Below are 17,732 nucleotides of genomic sequence, written 5' to 3'. Positions count from 1 at the left end.
AGCTGATTGGTCCATTTTGACAAGGTGCTGATTCGTGCATTTACAATCCCTGAGCTAGACACAGAGTGCTGGTTGGTGCATTTACAATCCTCCAGCTAGACATAAAAGTTCTCCAAGTCCCCACCCGACTCAGGAACTCAGCTGGCTTCACCTAGTGGATCCCACACAGGGGCCGCGGGCAGAGCTGCCTGCCAGTCTCCTGCCATGCGCCTGCACTCCTCAGCCCTTGGGCGGTTGATGGGACAAGGCGCCACAGAGCAAGGGGTGGTGCCCGTCGGGGAGGCTAGGGCAGCGCGGGAGCCCACAGTGTGGGGGAGGCTCGGGCATGGCAGGCTGCAGGTCCTGAGCCCTGCCCTGTGGGTAGGCAGCTGAGGCCTGGTGAGAAATTGAGCATGGCGTGGGTGGGCCAGCAGTGTTGGGGGACCCAGTGCACCCTCCACAGCTGCTGGCCCAGCTACTAAGCCCCTCACTGCCCGGGGCTGGGGACACCGGCCGGCCACTCTGAGTGCGGAGACTGCTGAGCCCATGCCCACCTAGAACTCGTGCTAGCACAGCCCCAGTTCCCTCCCACGCCTCTGCCTCCACACCTCCCTGCAAGCAGAGGGAGCTGGCTCCGGCCTTGGCCAGCCTGGAGAGGGGCTCCCACAGTGCAGCAGTGGGTTGAAGGGCTCCTCAAGCGCGGCCAGAGTGGACGCCGAGGTCGAGAGCGAGCCAGGGCTGCTAGCATGTTGTCACCTCTCAATATGAAAATATCATTATGTACATTTGCACAAATTATAACAATCTGTAGTGATATTTAGTATACGTATGCATTACTTAAATGATGTTAACTGACTTTATCCTTTGAGGTGATGCTGAGACAATATTGCACAAGTCTCTTGAATTTCTGCAAACCTTGTGAACAGAGGTACTCACAGATTTTGTTCCAGACTAACTTTTCAAGAATGTTTAAATAGTTAAAGCCTTGGAGAATAAAAACAGTGCCCCCTCTAGAGCAGAAGACAACAAACAGAATTAAACAAAAAGATTTGTTTACTTTCTAGTGTAATAAAGATATCTTCCTGTGGGGCAAAGATTGGGCATTTTATATTTATATAAAATGATTGCAGTCCATTTTATATAAATCACTGGGGTTCCCTAAGCCTGGAGTTTCTCAGCTGTGATACAAACTCCCTTCATGCACAGTAGCTCCCTAGGACTCTGCATTGTTCCTATAGGACTTGCGGTGCAATGGGAACTGGCTGGTACAAACATGGAGCTTATTGAGGTGCAGTGAATAATATTTAAAGTCCTTTTGTCTCTGATTTAGGAGTCTTCTGTCTTAAGCTAGCATCCATGAAGCTGTGGCAGAGTAACTTATTAGTTTGCAAGTTGGATGAAATCTTAGACTCTTCACAGTTCTTTCCTTCAATAGATAGCAGTATCAATGACACTCAGGATTCTCTAAGTGAAAGGAACTTTTAGATAATCCGGTTTCCAATTCAATGTTCTCATTTTATAGGTAAAGAAACACAGCTTAGAGAGGTCAATAAAATTGTTTAAAAGAACTCCACCCAATGGGGTTTAATCACTGTCATTTACCATGTAAATTTTAAAAGTAAGAAATAAAAATTGGGTGTGAATATCTTAGAACACTAGGCACTTACATATTTTTGTTTAATCATTTCAGAGAGTTGGTATTCTTTCAGGCTCCCTTGCACATAGGCATAATTACACACAAAATATGGTATATTTGATGCCTATAAGTATCTTCTGTAACTGATGATCTTGTCTATAGGCAACCAAATTTGAGACATTAGACTGTAACAAGTTATGGTGGGATGCAGAATTAGCAGGAACTTCTCTCCTGTATTAGATACATTGTATTTAGCTCTTTCTTGTCCATAATCTCATAAATTTGTAGGTCATTTTAATTACTAATGCATTCTACTTTTAAATGCTAAATTATGGTCCTCTTTGACGGCTCTTTTAGCTTCTGTTTCCAGCTGTTTACTAAGAATGGACGAGGTATTTCATGTGTCCTTGTTTTTCTGTGACTCAATAAGTGCCAGAGCATTTTCTAATTACAGCCAATGAATGTGGAACTAATTACCTATAACTATACAGACTGCAGCTTATTTGCTATTGAAATCCTGGTTGTAGACTTAGGTTTGTTGATTCTGCCTTTTCCCCCTTAATTACTCCAATTTTATAACTTAACTAAATTTTTGTCTTGCTAAAAATTTTCAAATACATTCAGGACGAGTTATCAAATCAATGTGAATAAGTAGGAACAAGTCTAGCATTCAAATGTCTGAGATAAAACAACTGGGCTTTAAGGTGACTCAGTGTGCCAAGTAGTTATTTCAAAGAAGTAGAAGACAAAATGATGCCATGAAGTTATTTCCTACTGCCAAAGCGGAGATTTGGATGAGAAAACAGTTTAGACCAAACATCTGAAAATCTTTATGTTTAGTAAGGAGAGCCAGTGATATTCTGAGTTGAAGATGTGTTGAACTTTTCCATGAATTGTCCAGGAAGAATACCACAGTCACATAATGTGCAGAATTATCCATTATTTTTCAATTTTGTTCTCACTGTATGATATATAAAATCTATTTTAAAAGAGTGCTTTTTCCACTTAAAAAATAACTATTCATTTCAAGTGCCTAAAGAATATTTTTTAAGAATATTTTTTAAAACTGAACTATGTACTGGCCCCCTGAAATACTTCCATTTCTAAAGGTAGGAATCAGAGCTTACCTTTGGAAGTCACAATGTACAATACAGCTGGAAATGAGCAATTAAACTAACAATGAAAGCTTTTAGAAATGTTAACAATACCCTTTTAGGAGGGAAAATACAAATCTAAATATCCATCCTTAGGAAATGAAATAAATTATACACTGAAATTCTGCAAACATTAAAAATAGGAAGACCTCTATATATTCATATGGGAAGATATTTACTATAAAATAGGGTAGACCCAAAAAGTGCAGGTAGTTTGATTCCATATGTCTTAAAACATTTTAAAATTCACTACTTAAAAATCTCTAAAACTACACATGGAATTGACAATAGTGGTTATTTCTGGAAGCAGAATTGCCAAGTGGGTGTGTGTGGTGTGGGGAGGAATAGGGAGGGAAATCAATGACTGGTAGAGTGGAAAGATGTACATACTTTTACTATATGAATTTTTAAACAAATATATATTGATTTTGTAACAAAATATCTGCTTTTTGGGGAAAAAAGGCAAAGATGACCCATGTGGTGAATGTATAAAACAAATTAAAAGAGATCAAATTTCTGTCATTTGTATTCTATCCGTGACACACTAAAGTGATAAAATTGCTTAAAAACCACGTTACATAGAGGCAAAAAAAAAAAAAAAAAAAGATGCATTTATTGAAACAAGTGAAAATAATAATATCACATCAGAGGCAGAGTGATACCATTTGAAACTGTGCTTTTTATTTATCAATTTAAAATTATCTGTTGATGCTTTCATTATACAAAGGATTCACTGTTAAATATAGATATAGTTAAGGCATAATTCTAGCCCTCAGGAAACTTATTTGGTCAAGACAAATTTGATTAAGAGACAAGCTTTACAAACAGGTAAACAGTTTGAAATAATGCACAGTGTTACAAGTAGAAAAATATTTATTTAAGAAAAATAAGAATTATGGTTATGAAGCATGCACATTTAGCCTCGTCTGGAAAAAGTTTATGCGAAGGTGGTGCCTGAGGTCTTTTACGTTAGATAACTTCTTAGTCCTCTTTCAAGTTCTCCATCTGGAATGCCACAGCTAGTTTTTCTTCTCCAAGGGTCAAAATGCTGCTCATCCAACAACAACCAGCTTAAACACTAAACATAAAGCATTAAATATTCATTGTTATTTGTACTTATCATTTATACCTGTGTATCTTATAGACAAAACGGTAAGCCCTTAAGAGCAGAAACTGCTTAAGTCATTTCTGTATCACTGGTGACTAGTGAGGTGTCTTGCACAGTGAAATGGGTGAATGATAGGAACTGGAGAGAGGGTAAGGGATCTAGTCTAGGCTAGAGGGTTTGTATGAGCAAATTCCAAGATAGAAAAGATAGACTAGGTTAGTGTAGCATGTGACAAATGTTTTGAAGAATACATGGTGGACACCATCATCAGTCTTTCTGTGTCAGAAAGACAAACAAAAAAACAATGAACAAAGTTATTCTATTCTAGGAAAGACAAATGGCCAGATCTGATTTTTCAAAAAACTACTCACATTGTGAAAAAAGCAGGAACAAATCTAGTTTCAAGTTCAGCATGCCACTCCCTGTTTAATTCATAAAACACAACTGGCAGAAGTATTACTTGAAGCAAAACAAAAGTAACGTGGGAACTTGCTTATTTGCTAAGCCACAATGTATTTTTCCAGGAATAGCATAAATTTGACATCTTTCTTGGTGTCTATGGAAAAGGAGTTTAGAATTGTTTCACTAAAAATTAAATTTCTATATTGTCAAACATGATTGTATACTCAAATTTTCAAATGTGAAGGGAACACTTATTAAGCATTTCCTGGGTATGCCACTATATTAAGTCCTGGTAATATGATATAGTTTATTTCAAATTTTTTTCAACTCATACTTCCTTTAAAATAGCACTGACCAAAAAAAAGTTAACATGAGTTTCATGTACAATTTTTAATCTTTTTGTAGAAAAATAAACTGAGAAAGGCTAAAATTGTTGTATTTAACCCACTATACCAAAACATATTGATTTCACCAATATAAAAATTGAGATAGTTTACATTTTTTGGTACATATCTTCAAATCTTCAAAATCTTATACTGACAGCACATCTCAGTTTGGACAAGCTACATTTCCAGGGCTCAATACTCACATGAATCTCAATTGTAATCAGAGGTTGGCCTGCATCCTTCCACTGTCTAGCACATCTACTTGTAGACAATTGTGAACATCTGCCACTCTGCCAATTCTATATCCCATCATTATAAGTTCAGATCAACATATACCACTAGCAGAATTTATTCATTACCAAATATTAAGTTGTGAGACCAGCACTATGTCTGGTACTAAATAAATGGCAACAAAAATGCTGACATGGGAGTTCAACCATTCATCCATTTGCAGATGCTAACACAGGTAACAGTGAGTGAACAATCCTCCCCCTTTTTTTCATACCACTTAACGCAATTATTAATTTTCTTATTTATGTGTGTATATGCACATCTGTTTCTCTTATGACATGCCACAAGGGAAGAAACTACATTTATCTTGTTTGCCATTATATCCCTGGGCCTTAGCAGAATGTGTTATACAAAGTAGATGGTCAAGTGTGTGGAAAATGAATAAATATGGCCATGCATTGATTATCAGCTTCAACCAGCTTGTCATTTCATTACACTTTGTCAATTAGTCAAGAGACATTCCACATTTTCTCAATGAAAGCAGTGAACGGAACAACTGTTTTCTCTTTAGCACGATATCTTATAGCCCATTCCAATCATTAAAAAGTAATCTGAAATTTCCCACTAGTCAGAATCACATTTATCCTGTCTTCATTAGACTGTCCTCCAACACACAACAAAATTAGAATGGCTGAGGCACAAATGAACAAGTACAAGCAAACAGTCCTTTCCATCAACCTCTCAGACTTAAGAAGACAAGGACACACATGCACCTGGAAGGAAAGAATAATGAATAGCATTTACCACCACACAGTCAGTACTGGCCTGGCTTTTAAGAGCTGTGAAGACTTCAGAAACTTCTTTGGCAAACCATTTTATGTTAAACAATAGAAATACTGTAGAAGCCATGATAAAGGAAAACCTAAAATTAGTTAATGTCCTGAGTGAGTTTTTAAAAAAGCAAAATAAAATCACATGTAATAAGGTGAAGCCTATTAAACACACACAAAATCAAATCATCAAAATCTCAAATCATTGTTTAGTAATATAATATTGTATTATAAAGTCCTTTGGCTAGTCTTGACACTGTAGAAATAATTTTATGTAGAGTGCAAAACCTGGAAGAATATGAGAGCTGACAGTGAGAGCTGACAGTGAGAGCAGCTTTTTATTTTGTATAAAATGGTACTTTAACAATACTGGTTTTCCCCAAATTAATTGACAGTCAGTTTTATCATTTTTAGCACATAGAGCCTCCTACTCCTAGTGAAGTATTTTCTGTTTTGTAAACTACTGGTATACTTAACCATTTTATATCACTGAAAACATTTATTCATCAATTGTATTTAGATCGATCTTTTAAAAACTGAATCATATTTAAAATACACTAAAGAAAATTACTTTTCCCTTTTCTTTTTGGTGAGCATTTCAAAGGTGGGGTAAATTCGGCCTCTTCACTGTGTTTTCTTTTCTTTTTTTTCTTTTTATGGTCACTTTGGTAACCACTGGAGTCACTGCCTTGGAAAACAGGGTCCTGGTCCTGAACTTCCTGGTGCTTTTTCTTCTTCTTCTTCTTTTTCTTTGGCTCCTCCTCCCAGATGCCATTCACATTATTAGTATTCTGCAGGGCTGACTCTTCCATTGGAGTGTCATCTGCATCATCTGCTAGCTTTGTGGTACCACTGTCCACTTCATATGTCTCTGGGTCTTTCTTCTTTTTCTTCTTAGGTTTTTTAGCAGCTTCCTCAGTGCCATTTTCTGTAACTTCTTCAGAAACTTCAGAGCGCTTGAATTGTAAACTATAAATTAACAGTTAAAAAAATTAACAGAGCAATAAGCAAAAAACAAAGAACAAATTGAGATCAACAGTTAAAAAAATTAACAGAACAATAAGCAGAAAACAAAGAACAAATTGAGATCAAGATATCCCAACAGGCTTAAGATTTTCTAAATAATGACACCAGTACAAGACACATAACCATGGCATAAATTCCAAATATTCTATTCTGTTATCCCTCAACCCACTAAAATATGAATAAACCCACTAAACCCACTAAAATATGTATGGGCTGCTGAATGTTAAATTGAAAAAATGTTAAATTTAACATTAAATGTTAAATTCTTTCTTTATGAAGAACTTCTCCCAGACTGTTTCCAAACATAAAAATGACATAAAAATCTTGTCAAAACATGTCTTCCAAGTTTTGGGTTGTTTCAGAAAAATCTGGTCACTGAACATTAAACACCACAATACCTAGGCTTATTAACCAAACCACTGACATCTAATAGAAAATATGATCTGGTATTTATCAAAGTAATGGAGTTTCCAGTCTACTATTTTAATCTTGTTTCAAATAATAGTCCACTGTTCTACTTAGCTGATACTAAGACAGTGTTACTTTAACATTGTGAATTATTTTATACCACTAAAATAAAACATGGATCAATGAAGTAGCTCTCTCTCCAGAACTTCAGTCTTATACAGTAGCACTAGGCACATGTACCTAATCAATATCAAAAACATAACTTTAGAAATTCAGTTCCTCAGTCAGACTGTCACATCTCAATGCTCAATAGTGAGGCTGCTGTATTATGTATATAAACTGTATTTCTGTCATTACAGAAATTGAACAGCTGTTCCACAACTTCAACCCATACTCTTGTAACTTTAAGGCAAAATATAGAAAAAATTATTAGCAATAGCAGCATTCTAAGAGTTGTCTCTCTCCTTCTTCCTTTAAACTTGGCTCCCATGGAATCAAGCTCAAGATCAGAGTTAATTCTTATAATAATTTCAATACAGAATAATACAGAAATTAAAATATCTGGCACAGATGACAATAATCAACACAATTTTTTGTATGTAAAAACAAAGCAGGCCAATAGGAAGGTAATTGTGCTTTCAGTAGTTTCAAGTTTAGAGGTCAACTTTAAAAAAAAAGTTAACAACAAAATAGAAAATACTTAGCAAAATTGAGCTATTAAATATTAAAATACAGACCAGTTAGCTAGTCTGTGTTTTAGAATATTTATTTGATGCACTATTACAGATTACTTAAGAGTATTGTTTATATTGACTTTATGGTTTGAAAGCATGAATATTCCTATAAACAGGTATTTTTAGAGAGGCTTATTGTCTTTAAAATAAAATTCTCTTTAAAATTCAGAATTAAATAGAAATTAAGTACCTAATGATAATTATGTAATGATAAACTAACCTTGTGATATTTAGTTTTCCCCGAATGCAGAATACTCCAGCAGCATCTGAGTCTAAACGAAATACTTCAAATTCTAGTTCATCACCCATGTTTATCTCCATGGTTTGCCACTGCTCAGCTGACAACTGCTCAGGTTTAGGAATGGAGGCATTGAAACACCCATGTACTAAACAGCCAATGTGGCTAGAAGACACTTTATTAACTATACCCTGGGAAGAAGAAGGAAGAAAGAGGGTAACATAAAGAACACATCCACAAAGTTAAAAGGTGAACCAAACTTTACAAGCTTCAAATAATCTTCAAAGAGCAAACATCAAATTAATGGTCTAATTTAATATGGAAAAAGTTTACCTCAATTAAAACTTACCACATGTCATGCCAAAACATCACTTTAGAATACCATTGGGTTTTGAGAAAGCTCAAACTTTATTATATAAGTAATTGCACATTAACTGTCTAACTGGGCACATTAACTTTCTAACTGGATAAACTAACCTGCCCCCGCCACTCTGTCCAAGAAAAAAAACACCTAAACTCCCCACTGCAGGATTCCTTAGGGAGGAGATTATTACTCTTTAGCTACATTGAAACCAAGCAAACCCCACATAACCTCTAAAAAGACCGCATATGCATTTTATAACTGGGATCCATGTTATGTTTCTGTAAATAGACCAAATTTCAAAGCTTAAAAATGCATTCTTTAATTATTTAATTTAGCATGATGCAAGCATTCCATTAGAAGACAGCTTACCCTTTATATGTAAATATTGACCATGACTGTTTTTTGGCTAAATCACAAAAGTATTATTAGAAGCTTTAAAACTAAAACAAAAGTATGTGCTATATGATTTTAAGACGAGACTTTGCATAAAACTTATTTTTCTTCTCAAGGTCAATATATACAAAGCATATAAATGAGACTCAAATATTAAAAATTCACATTTTCTGAATTATAAAACTGCAAATAATACTGACGTGTATACAATGCTGTTTAACATCAGCAACCCTTTACACATGTGACAGAATAAAACTTCCCTATCTGGCATGATCAGAAGTCTAGTGTTCCCACTGGTAGTTTCCAGATGGTCTAGATAAACAAACTGGTACATCTATAAAAGATTATTCAGTAATAAAGATAAATAAGTTCTCACCATAAAAAGACATAGCGAAACCTTAAATGCATATTGCTAAGTGAAAGAAGTCAATTTGAAAAGGATACATGCTCTATTCTTCTTCTTTAAAAAGGCAAAACTATGGAAACAGTAAAAAGATCAGTGGTTGCCAGAGATTACAGGGAACGGAGGGAAGAAGGGAGAAATGAATAGGTGGAGCACAAAGGGTTTTTAGAAGAGGAAAACTATTCTGTATCATACTATAATGGAAGATAAGTTGTTGGGATTCACTCAGGATAGTGGCAGAAATATTAAAGGGAAATATTAGGGAAAGTTATAGGGAATAGTCACCTTTTTGGAAGGCCAAAAGGTTACATAGCTTGTAATAGCTGAACAGGCCGAAGACAGCCGGTTCTTACCTTAGAGCATTAAGTTATAGGGTAAATACTAGGGACAATAGAGGCTTCCCCAGTTAAGTCTGTTTACCCTACCTCCATTAACTAACCTTTAAGTCAGATGGCCCTCTGTGGGGGGGCGGGGGGAGGTCGACCAGGGATATTGCCCCCAGTGATATTTACTTTAAACCTCGGTACCTGAGCCTTAGTCATTCATAGAACTACTCTCTTAACCATGTTAATTATCCACAAGTGTGTGGACTCAGAGCTTCTGTTGTTAATTGTATACTAAATAAATGCTTGGAGTGTGAACTGCTCAGGGCCAGCGGCAGTGACAAACCTCTCTTGGTGTGTAGGCAGTCAAACACTCAGCAGTACTGGCAAAACAGAATATCTGTGTGTCAGTGTACGTTCCATTCATCCATCTTTTAGGTCAAGGTCTGCGGGCAGACCCCCACAGCTAGTGCCCTCTTGTGAGGAGCAATACCTCAATAAATGCCATGACACATTTGTGGAAACTCATAGAATGTACAACACAAAGACTGAACTCTAATGTAAACTACAGACTTTACTTGATAATAACGTAACAATATTGGCACAAAAATTGTAACAAATGCACCATACTAATGCAAGTTAATGTTGATAATAGGGGAAAGGGGGTGGTTATATGGGAACTCTATACTCTCCATTCAATTTTTCTGTAAATCTAAAACTGCTGTTAAAAATATATCAATTTTAGAAAATCAATGAAAGAAAAGGCTTTTTAATATATGAATCCAGAACAACGGGAAAGCTACATGAAGGAGAGAGTGGATCTCAAGGCCTACCTCACACTACACAAAAAAATTTATTTGAGAATGATCACAAACCTAAATGGAAAAGCTAAAACTAAAAGCTTGTAGAAGTCGACAGAACAGTATCTGTGCAACTTTTAGGTAGACAAATTTCTTTGATAGGGTCCAGAAAGCAATAGTCATAAAAATATAAAATGATAAATTGGACCTCATCAAAATTAAAAGTACCTGTTCATCAAATAATACCATTACAAGTTAACAGACAAGTCACAGACTGGAAGAAAATATTCAAAATACTTATCTGAAAAGAATTCGTTTTAAGACTAAAAAGAACTGCTACAAGTCAATAATAAAAATACAAAAACCCAATTAAAAATGGGCAAAATACTTGAACAGGCCCTTCTTACTGAAATATATGAAAAATTGCTTATGAGTGAAACGGAAATGCAAATTAAAACCATAATGAGATACTACTATATGCCCATCAGTATAATTAAAGGACAACGGCAAATGTTAATAACGATACAGAGTAAATGGAGGTGTTGAATGGGTAATCAGTCTGACAATGGTTTTATATAAATACGCTGTGAACTCACTCTTCTAGTTATTTACTTAAGAGAAAGGAAAATGTATGTTTTCATTCATATGTCTGAAAATATATGTTTTCATTCATATGTCTGAAAATATATGTTTTCAATAGCTTTATTCATAAAAGCCCCAGCCTGGAATCAATCCATCAATGAAGACAGATAATTATATTGTGATATAGTCATGTAACTGAATACCATGAGCAATAAAAAGGAACAAACTACCAATACACACAATAGCATGGATGAAACTCAAAAACATGCTGATCAAAAGAAGGCAGATTTTAAGAATGTATAATGAATAATCCCATTAATATGGAATTATAGAATAAGCAAAACTAACTTATGATAAAATCAGAAGAGTAATTATATCTGCAATAAAGAGAGGGAACTGGGCCAGGAAAGGGCATGAAGGTCCTTTCTAAGGAGATGGAATGGTATACAGACCTGACAAAATTAACTGAACTGAACAATATGATCTGTGCATTTTATTATATGTAAATTTTATCTCACCAAATATTAATAATAATAATTGAAGAAAAAGTGGGTGGTCAAAAATATTTGAGGACTGGATCTTGTAGTAGGTAGACTAAAAGGTACATTTTTCATTTCATACTTTTTGTACAATCTGTTATTTCCATGTACACGTATATATGTTATTTCCGTGTGTGTGTGTGTGTATGTGTGTGTGTATTTTTACAGACAGGATCTCACTGTTGCCTAGGCTGGAATGCATTGGCACAATCATAGCTCACTGCAGCCTTGAACCCCTGGGCTCAAGTGATCCTCCTACCCCAGCCTCCTGAGTAACTGGAACTACAGGTGCATGCCACCATGCCTGGCTAATTTTTTATTTTGTGTAGAGATGAGGTCTCACTATGTTGCCCAGGTTGGTCTTGAACTCCTGGCCTCAAGTGATCCTCCTGCCTCAGCTTCCCAAAATGCTCTAATTGTAGGTGTGAGCCACTGTGCCTGGCCTACATGTTTATATTTAAAATAATAATTTACACAAAGTAGACGAAAGTTAAGTTTGTTAATTTCCAAATACAAATCTACTGCCAACTTTAGTAGTCCAGTTATAAGATTCCAGTTTAACAGGCAAAGGATACTATTTGTATTAATTTGATATTGAAAAATGAAAAAAACTGGAAATGCCTTGTGGGTTTTGTCATGGTTAAATTGATCTATATTTTTATGAACAATATCAAGGGTTAGTTAACAGTTCTGATCTATTAAAATATTTATCAGCTAAGGAAAAGAACATATACACACACATACGAGTATACATACGAGCATGTGTATAGACACAGAGAACTGATGGAGGAAGAAAGGAGAAAGTAAAGAGTAAAAAAGGATCTATTTCAGTAGATTTCATATCAATATCTGCATTTCCAGCTTATGAAAAACTGGAAGACCTTTCCCACAGAGCTTCCATTTCCAAGGCACAGACTGGCTGCCCTGTCCTCTGTCATTGATACATTTTCATTACTGCCTGGCCCATTTGAATTCCTGTTTTATATACTGCTATATTCTTTGAATCCTTTATAAAGAAATAGTATTTGTGTAGAATTGAGAACTTTTGAAATAATAATGATAATTGATTTTTTTTTCCCTTAAAATCATTCTGCTACTATGAAAAGAATAAAGTGGATGGGACATATATTCTGTGCATGTATGTGTTTTAGGAGGATATTCAAAAACTTACCTACGTTTGAATGATACAAATTAATTTTTCCTTAAAAATAATATTTATTTACTCACAATAGCAATTTATTTGAGTCCCAAGGTATATATTATCTCTTAAAATGTTCCAAGTTACATAATTATAGAATTATACAAAGGGAGCTAGAAAAAAGTGATACACATACCATAAGCTTTTGCCCCGGTTCAGGGCAGAAAATAACAAAATCGGCTTCAACGTTAAGATGAATGTGTCCTTGATCATCATAAATATCTCCAAGCTCTCCCACAACTTTGATGTTATCATATGCAATAGGGACACCTAAAAGGCTGTAAAAAGAAAAGGTTGAAAATGATATCTTTTCTCCTCTTTTATTTATTTATTTTTTTGGAGACAGGGTCTTGCTCTGTCTCCAAATAGGATAGGGTGCAGTGACATGAACAGGGCTCACTCCAGCCTCGACCTCCTGGGCTCAATTGATCCTTCTGCCTCAGCCTCCCAAAGTGCTAAGATTATAGGTGTGCACCACTGCACTCTTTCAAACCAGGCCATTTTCATACTGATTAGATATTCTATCCAAAACTTACACGTCTCCTAAATACACCACCCATGTCAAAAACAATAGTATATGATTAGTCTGTAACAACTTTAGTAGTCCTATTTCACCAATGGATTCTAATGTGTTGGCTAAGTTAAAATGATGACTCAAGATACACAGAAACAAAATGCCCAATTAACGTATGAGCAGTAAATCAACTCTTCTTCCCTGGCCGAGTCCCATTCTTTCTATCCTAGCATGACTATTTGAATTCTTCAAGTTATACTAGGATAGAAAGAAGGGACTTAGCAAAGAAAATGTGCATCGCTGTGGACATGACTGAATAAGAGGCAATTTTGGTATTATTCACCATTACTGAATTTCAGCACTTGACAGCGTATAGCAAGGGAAGCATTACGGTTAAAGCTGAAGCCCCTGAATTTTAAAGTCAATGACTTAATAGAGAAAATTCCAAACTTCAACTGTTGCTAGTAAATGCAAATGTTAATACAACTACATTATTTAGGAACTGACTCTGACACTTTAGTCTACAAATGTAACAGTCAGGATTAAGGGACAACTATTTTTCAAACTGTTGTTTCTTAGTTTTTAAGGAATTATAACTACTAAGGAGAAAGACCTAGTGGTGGGAGGCGGAGGGTGTGGTGAGCTGAGATCTCACCACTGCACACCAGCCTGAGCGACAGAGGGAGACTCCATCTCAAACAAAGGAACAAAAAACAACAAAACAAACAAAACCTGGTGGCTTCATTACCACACCCACTACTTGTTGGAGAAAACTTCCCTGACTCCCCTAGGCAAAGCTGAAATCATTCCTCTACTCCTATAGGCCAACTTTCTCACTGTTCTTAATCTAATTGTATTGAACCTATCTGTATATATGTTTGAATTTCACACATGACTCTAAGGCCTTTGATAGCAAAGAATATTTTTTGTTGAACTCAAACTTCTAACAATTCACATAAAATAAGGGAAAGAATTTATCCCTAATAGATGTTGTTTAGTAAAACAGCCAGAAGCCACAGAAAATAAACTTAAAGAACTACCAAATTAGGAAAATCCTAACTCAGAGACTTACTCAGGAAAGCAATCTTCTGAGGTTTTAATTTCTGCATGTGGCATTCCTAAGCTGGAATCATCCTATCACTAAGACAATGTTAAGGACACAGAAAACAGAGAATAGGAAGAAAAATTAACTGCCATACTAGACAGAAAAACAAATATCAAGACTTTATTTCCCCTAATCAAAGCCTTGTCTCTCAAGTATCAGAGAGTGATTCTCAAGTGGAAGGAGGGCTGTGGTCCCCTGGTGGGAGGGGGGACATTTGGAAATTTGTGATACTAATCATGGTTATCACAAACTTTGCAGAAGTCAGGGAAGAAAAGAGTCTGTCATGTACAGGACAGTCTGATACAATGAGGAAATATCAGTCGCTCTGACTTTTGAATAAAAGGACAAATCTATCTACAAATAGCTAGGCACCTAATTTAACTCTTAAAACACATCAACACAAAGTCATCTTTGCACAGTTTTAATATATATTAAAATTTTCAGGAACTTAGCAATATATAAATTCAAGGGGGATTTTGTTAAAAGTCATCAGATATGTGAACACAGGCACCTTATTTAACTCTTAAAACACATCAACACAAAGTCATCTTTGCACAGTTTTAATATATATTAAAATTTTCAGGAACTTATCAATATATAAATTCAAGGGGGATTTTGTTAAAAGTCATCAGATATGTGAACAAAGGCACCCAACACTATATACTTTTTCCTCCTTCACTTTTGTTTTTCAGATACCATCCTAAATAGGTATCAGGGAAAGGTGGTAGCCTCACTTTAGTTCTTTAATACTATATGTTCAATGTTTTGTCCCTTATTGGTAATGCATAGTTCAAAGTGTGGTGCCTGATTTGCACCTGAATAAACAGCATACCCAAGTAATATGGAAGGAGTGGTGTCTAGATCTGTTCAGAGCCACTCTGCGTGATTTCCCCCACTAGCCTGTCAAGTGCAGGCAGTACTGGTTACAGAAAACACGATAGTTGCTTGTGTTTCCAGATGTTATGACTACTTTGTATATCCTTTAATCTCTCAAATCCATCCTCTCTAATCATTTTCTCTTGGACAATTATTATCTTAATTCCTCCCCTTGTCCACTTTCTTATCCTGTTTGGTAGCTAACCATTAAGTAAGTGTTGTTTCTTAAACTGCAAATCTGACATGCCAGGGACTGCAGAGAAGTACTACTTTCTCAAAAGTGTGCCAAGTCTCAGAGTTAAAGGGACTGAGAGGATGGAGCACTAACCCTGCCTAAGAAAACAGAAACACAAAAGGAAAAACAACAACAACCCCACCTTACCCCCAAAATAACAAAAACTGGCAATGGCAGGAAGGAAAAAGCAAAATGGCCTTCCTCTCTGGGTCATCTTTGACCCCCTGCCCTCCTCTCCAGTGGCATCCAATGCCTTTCCCCTGAGATAAACCTTATTCTACTTATATAATAGATACAGTTCTCTGGGCAAAGCATACCAGTTCACATCCAGTATCCGTTTGTTTATGCCACTCTCTTTGCCTGGAATGTAACTATGTTAAAGTTCCCTCTTCAATCAAGTTGTTCTCAAAGGTCCCAAGATCCAAATTCTACACTCCTTATCTTATTAGATTTCTGTCAAATTTTAACACTTTACTATTTATTGGCTTGTATTTGTATCTCTACTACAGCTTAAAGCTCCTTGAAACACGGATTTAATTTTTTGTTTTTGTATCTCAAGTGTTCGGTATATAATATAAACATACAAGAAGTGTATATTGGTGCTTGGAAGAATCTGTATATTCTAGACATGCGTGGAGGTCCAGGATCCCTTAAGAAAGTGATAAAAGCTTCCGATGCAGTGCCCAAGGAACTTCACATAGGAATTCCTGAAGGGCAATCATGAATCCCCAGGGAATCCATTCACTCTAGTTTTAGAACCCCGCTTTTGAACCAAAGTATAGTCCAGACGAATACTAAAGCACATGCCCGCGCCCCGCGCCCCACACCTCTGTAATTCTAAGTTTTCAAGTCACTTTTGAATACCGTAATATAAATGCATACGTTTTGTTTTTTTCTCTCCCAAAAGCAACAGGCTCGCTAGTTCGACTGAATAAATCGTCTTAAAAACAACAAAATCCCGCTAAACTAATGGCATTTTCATAATCCCCAGATCAGGTCCAAGAGAAGAGAAAATGGGGAAATTACCAGAGCGAAATCCAACAACAAAAAACGTGCTTCATGTTTTACAAGTAGAACGGTTGTACTAATGCTTCATGTGCTATCTTCTATGGAATGAGAATCTACTCAAGTACTGCAAACCAAACTTTTATTGTCAAATGAGAAAACATCATCCGTAAGGGGATAAATGAAACGTTGAATGCCAAACAGAACTGGGCCTACTAGGTCTCCAGATCCCTGGTTTGTTCCTACCCTACACCAGGGTTCTGGAGCGAGAATTTCCACTCCCTCCGCCCACACCTGAACTTCATCTTTAAGTTTTCTTCTCTATCTATGAAAGGGACCCTGTATAGATCTTTACCAGAGCGGTACTGGCCTTAAGGGACGGATCGCGACTCTAGAATTCCATGGGGCTAAGCTCTGGGGGGCAATGCGACCTTTGCCATTTGCCCCTTTCTGCTGCGTCGTCAGCACATCCACCTGCTGCTACTTCCCGTGCACAAAAGAAGGAACAGGCAAAGAGATCGGTACCTCTCAGAATAGCGAAGGAGCTCCGCATCAAGCTGTTCTCGAATGCCGGTGCGTTTCCTGTTAAGGTAGCGGGGCGACAGCGCGATGTGCCTTTGGTGCGGCCCGACCACCAGGCATGAGTAGCGACTGTTCACCAGCGCACAAGCAGCGGCATAAGTCGGCAACTCTAGGCAAGGTAGGACGCCAGCCTGCCCTACCAGAGACCCATCAGAAGCCGCCGCTGGCCGCTGCGCCTCTGAGCAACGCGCAGCCATGCTGCTTGTCAAGGTTCCCACGGCGCGCGCCGTTGACGCAAGCACAAGCCCCTGTCCCCGGCGCTCATTTTACGTCATCCACCAACTACCACGCCCCTAGGAATTTCCCCTCCTTACGCTGCATTACGCACCCCTGACCAGCAGGGGGAACCGCATTTTCGCGCTTCGAGGACTAGAGCTTAGAGCCTCCGAAATGCATTGAGCACGCAGGAAAGCCAACAGACTGCTCTTTTAAGGGCAGGCAAATGTGTGTTTTCGCACAGAAGCTTGTTGGATTAAGTAGGTAGCTTAAAAAGGGGGGTTCTCACTTTGATCATTTCCAGTAGTAAGGTGGGTTTGGTGGAATTTTACAAGCTTGGACTGTACAATAAAAAATCAAAATATTTATGGAGTATATTTTATGCAGTACACGGAATCCTAAGAAGCAGGCCTGATAACTCTAATGCAACACATCTGAAAACGAACCCACTAGTTCTCTCCTGTT

At 37.0% G+C, this 17,732-nt stretch overlaps 1 protein-coding gene across 1 annotated transcript; it reads right to left on the bottom strand.

Annotated features, from left to right (window-relative positions):
* Window positions 1-3,428: 3,428 nt before the first annotated feature.
* Window positions 3,429-17,292, bottom strand: POLR1F (RNA polymerase I subunit F). The gene is made up of 4 exons (XM_054496217.2): window positions 16,995-17,292; window positions 12,871-13,012; window positions 8,115-8,323; window positions 3,429-6,695 (listed from the first exon to the last, which is right to left on the bottom strand). The coding sequence occupies exons 1-4, from the start codon at window positions 17,246-17,248 to the stop codon at window positions 6,284-6,286; spliced, it is 1,017 nt and encodes a 338-aa protein (XP_054352192.1). The 5' UTR covers window positions 17,249-17,292; the 3' UTR covers window positions 3,429-6,283.
* Window positions 17,293-17,732: the final 440 nt, after the last annotated feature.

This window comes from Pongo pygmaeus, chromosome 6 (assembly GCF_028885625.2).
Source record: "Pongo pygmaeus isolate AG05252 chromosome 6, NHGRI_mPonPyg2-v2.0_pri, whole genome shotgun sequence".
NCBI lineage: Eukaryota > Metazoa > Chordata > Mammalia > Primates > Hominidae > Pongo > Pongo pygmaeus.
The sequence above is the reverse complement of the archived record's forward strand: the minus strand, read 5'-3'. Positions and strand labels throughout refer to the sequence as shown.